Genomic DNA, 4925 nt, shown 5'->3' on the forward strand with positions numbered 1-4925 from the left:
TAATGCTGCTCATTAACTATACCCTTGTAGCCGAGATGCACCAATCACATCGCCAGAGGCGAGCTAAACGGATGACGACAGTTTACACTACCAGTTGGCTCCGCTAGTAGCTAAGCGTATCTCTGGCACTCTAGATACATCACCCGTGTGTTGTTGTGATTGGTTGTAGTGTTATCCAATTGCATGCAGTTAGATTTTTAAATACACGCTTGGTACCACCCCTCGAGATGGGCTACTTTCATTACTGGATGCCAGACCCTAAATCTTTCGGATTTGGGTCTGGATTTCCAGGCTACTCCATCAGTGCAGTGCAGAGACATCTTTTTCTTTTTACTGTCAATTCAAGTTGAATGAAACTCAAACTGATAAAAAATAGCACCCAGAATTGCATTCCAATATTTTGATTGTGGTAATTACTTTTCCAAACACATTCATATCTTACAATTGTTCTATCATAGATTTGTTTTTATTTAATAAGATAATAACATGTTTATCTTGGCAACTGGGCCTTCATCATTAATAAGTGACATTGAGACATATAAAGATTATTTTGCCTTCCCGGTCAGGGTCAACTAAAAGTTGACAGGAATTTATCTGACAGGGATTAAAATCCTTATATAGGAAAACTTTATCTGGAGGAAACTTCCCAACATCATGTTTCCTCTGTGTGTAAAACTCATCTAACAGTATCATTACCTTCCTCACTGCTAACCTCTGTAAGTAAGACCTAGTCCACTGTTTACAAGCCAGCCATTAAAGACATTTCCATCCATTCTACACCTTTTTAATTAACCCAACTGTGAGCTTCCGGGCTCTATCCATTAAGCTGATGTTTGTTTTGTATTAAACTTTGGGTTTAGACTGTTTAGCCCACACAAAAAATTGCCACAAAAGCTAAACTGCTCCACAGTTTGCATCCACTGCAGCTCAATTATTCTGCTCAATTAGTCAATCTGATCTGCATTTTCCCATCAGGTTTCCATCTTTGAGGAGAAATATGGCCTCTGAGTGGTCAATAAGTTGCTCATTCATCAGCCAAGGGCCTGTCCATTTAAGGAAATGAGAAAAGGCCAGACAAACACATGGACCAGATGTGGCTGAGTTCATCAGGCACTTTCACACTAATTGAATTTATCCCATACAGCCTGTGAGTGGCATTAGGCAGATCATACACACATTGTTATCAGCTTGTTTTCACACCATACTTCACAGAAACCTGGGATGGCTCAAAGTGAGCAAGATGAAGCCCTGTCTGCGTATTTTCCTCTGAGTGCCTAATTGAGTCAATGAAGAGAAAAAGTGCTGTGAAAGAAATCTTTACATTATGAGGCTTTTTTAAGGCCCTTGTTTTGGGAGAATCATGTTCTACACCCACATCGATGCACAGATCAATATGCATCCAAACTTCTTTCGTCAATTTACTACAGATAGAAACTAAGGAGATGACTCTTAGCTTATATGTGAAATAATATCAATGCACAGCTTCATAGGAGAGGAAAAGCAAACATGGATAAGGTGACTTTGGACAGCAATTAGGACGATTTCCTGAGCTCTTTTTCAAGCTGAAACCAGCATTACTGTGTATCATTCAAAACGCTTTACTCCTTGCCTTCGAAGTAGTTCTGTGCTCTATACCTGTACAACACCCATCAAGTTGCTTATTAATATTACTGATTAAAGTTACAGCTGATTAAAATACTGCAAAGAATATTCTAAGACACAGAAAATTGCCCTAAATTTTTTTTCTCAAAAGGTCTCAGAAGGTTTTTCCTGCCATATTTGTTTGCACACTTAACAGCAAAACTTTTTCTTTCAAATTGCATTGGGCTACTCAAAGACCCACATTTAACTAACTAATATATATTTTTTGTTATTGCTTTTTAGATCAAAGTGGGTTTGTGACAACAAAAAAATAGTTAGATTACACTACCATCAAGTGTTGACTGAAGTGGTCCAATGCGGCCCATCCTTCGCGTTCTCCACACATGTCTTGCAGAAGGGACATACAACTGGGTGACCTGGAGAGAAGAGAAGCAGGGAATGAAACAGATTTCTGCCAGTGCCTTTGGTCTAGATCTGAGACATCAAAGCTCTGAATATACTCTCAGAAAAAAAAAGCTTCTTTTAAAACACCCCTAATATCCCCTTAAAACTTGTTTTCATAAATCTTTTTTTCCTGACTGTTAATTCATATTGTTTGTGGTTATTTAAGAGAGATTGTTCTTTTCTGGTTTAATCTCAGAATCACTTTCTAACTTTCTGCTATATAGATTGGAAATAATTGTTACTAATTTATTAAACTGGATAATTAACCAACCAACCCAACAAAATTGTGTCTGGATGTCTGTCCTGCCTCTTACCATTTACTTCTCTGCTTAAAAATATATTTTAATGCGCGTAAAAGACCTCCCCCTACTTCTAAACAGAAAACAGCCGTCTTCAGAACTAAAATACACTTTAAAAAGCATTTACCTGATTACAGAAAAATACGTATTTCTTTGAATAGTCACTCAATTTTACCACTGCGAGCAACTCTAATCAGGAAGCTTTGTGAATACAGCTCCAGATTATTAGTTGTTTTATTCACAGATTTCAAAATGAGGCTCAAATCTGCCATATCACATCCAACAATGAATACATAAGAAACCTAAACAGCTGTGATGACAGTCAATTACCTTATCTGCGCGGATGTTGACCTCCTCGGAAAGCCAATGACCTGCTGGACAGAAGGGTCGTCTTATGTCGCGAGCTTTCACCATCTTCACCAAGTTAGTGATGACCTGGGTAGTAGATAACACAGACAGAGAGGCACACCCAGACACACATCACATTAACATCTCTTACTCAGGCAATTATATCCGCACAAAATCCACTTTATTGTAAGATTAAGAAATGTACATTTTAAGTACTTTTCAAAGTGGAAAAAACAACACTAATGATAAAGAGGTTTCTCTGTGTATAGGTTGTTCAAGAGGATGATGGGCCTTCGCTTAGAAAGGGGAAAAAAGCAATTTGAGAATTCAGCCATTAGTGCGCCATTTATGGGGAGTATAAAAGAAAAACGATCTGTGCCGTCCCTCAATGTCCAGCCCTGTTAATTACTGGCGAGGTCTGCTGACATCAGCCATCAGAAAGAGAATGCAAAAGACAAGGCAGCATTGGTTCACAGCAATGCAAGCACAAGCATGGCTCTCGACTGGCCTGAAGACGGCTCAGGATTACAACAACATTTCAATTTGAAGTTATGTTGTGACTTTGTAACATGCCCGGAGCCATTTCAGGTGACCATTAATGTAGGCTACACTTACTATCTGTACTCTGAAGTGATCAGTTTGCTTTTGTCTCAACTATTACTTGCATGTGCTTGAAAAGCTATGCAAAAATATGCAGATCAAATATGATCAATGAAAATGCACTCTCTACAAAAATAAACAATTTTGTGTTTTGAACAATGTCTACCTGCCACAATGTTAAATCGAAAATCAACTTTTCCTTAAAAAAAAAATCTTGAAGTAACACATATAACGGGGAAACTTTAAGGTTTTAGCCTCCTTTGACTGGACATAATGGGTTAGTCCTGTCAAACATCCGCTATATAACCTCCAGCATGTCATTGCACGAAGATTCATTAAGGGAGCTGTTATGCCTGCCATAAAAGTTACAGCCAGTCCATTTCCATATAATACCCAGGCTAGATTATTTCAATTGAAATGTTCTTTTCTAAAGCACGTCATTTTCAAAGAGCAACAATCAATGGCAGCCAATCACTGCGAGGCAAGCAGTGTCTGCAATAATGGCAAGTGCAAAATGCTGTAAAAGGCGCGTGGCGATGGGTTTGGAGCAGGCCTACCCCTTGACTCTGGGAATGAATAAGCATTCCTTAATTAGCCCATCAGGTTAAGTGCAAACCTTAATGGGCCTTTCCCAAACTCCGGCGTGACATTGTTCTCCAAACATGGCCAAGAAGAAAGTTCCATTAGCAATATTAATACAAGCTTAGTTGATCATTTTCATTCAATTAACTTCTTTCAATTAAATAGATAGCTCGACAATGGAGGTGATAAAAGATGGGGAGGTACGGCTGATGACACGAACCAAACATTAGCGTGTTAGGGGTCAGCAGCGTTAAACTGACTGTAAATCCCACTGTTCAATTTGGAAAATGCATTTCCCCTGCTCCTCACTTCTTTAATGGGTCGTTTTAGCTGACAAGAGGCCTTTGATCAGATCTTTATGAAAATTCCTGACGTGCTCTTCAAGTATTTGCCACCTTTTACAGAACGCCAGTGTTAACTTTTAAATCTTTCTGTCAAGGACTAACAGCCCAAAACAAAGTTGCTTTATTACCGTTTCCTTGATGGAGAATGGAGGGAAGGAAAGGGGCGAATTAGAAGGAAGATGTGGAATGGAAAAAAGAACCGAGGAGAATGAAAGTAATGCTGTTTTCTGCCTCATTTCTTCTGGATAAATAACCAATGGATGACCTCCATGGCAGCGCTCCACCTTGTCTTTGCCTGCTCATGCATACATGCTTGATTTCCACTAACATAGACAACGTATTAGGTCACTATACGCTTAATGCACAGAGGGGCTACACACGGATTACCCCATGTGTCAAATTTCATGAATTATGATCTCAGGTATCAACAGAATCAATCTGAAGTTTTTTTGTAAATATTACACGCAGAGCTGGGCAGTATACTGATATTATATCAGTATCATGATATGAGACTAGATATCGTCTTAAATTTTGGATATTGTAATATGGCATAAGTGGTGTCTTTTCCTGGTTTTAAAGGTTGAATTACAGTAAAGTGATGTCTTTTTCTGAATTTAACAGACTGCTGTAACTGTTCTATTATTTGCTTTTACCTACTTAGTCTTTATTTCCACATTACTGATGATTATTTATCAAAAATCTCATT

At 38.5% G+C, this 4925-nt stretch overlaps 1 protein-coding gene across 3 annotated transcripts in view; it reads right to left on the reverse strand.

Moving 5' to 3' along the window:
- Window positions 1-4925, reverse strand: part of ube3c (ubiquitin protein ligase E3C) — a 31319-nt gene that overhangs the window by 14418 nt on the left and 11976 nt on the right. For all 3 annotated transcript variants that reach the window (XM_032504345.1, XM_032504343.1, XM_032504344.1), the window contains exons 15-16: window positions 2676-2780; window positions 1931-2018 (exon numbers count right to left, since the gene is read on the reverse strand). In XM_032504345.1, coding sequence (XP_032360236.1) covers window positions 1931-2018; window positions 2676-2780 — 193 coding nt within the window. The remainder of the gene's footprint in view (window positions 1-1930; window positions 2019-2675; window positions 2781-4925) is intronic.

This window comes from Etheostoma spectabile, chromosome 22, assembly GCF_008692095.1.
Source record: "Etheostoma spectabile isolate EspeVRDwgs_2016 chromosome 22, UIUC_Espe_1.0, whole genome shotgun sequence".
In the NCBI taxonomy this organism is placed as follows: domain Eukaryota; kingdom Metazoa; phylum Chordata; class Actinopteri; order Perciformes; family Percidae; genus Etheostoma; species Etheostoma spectabile.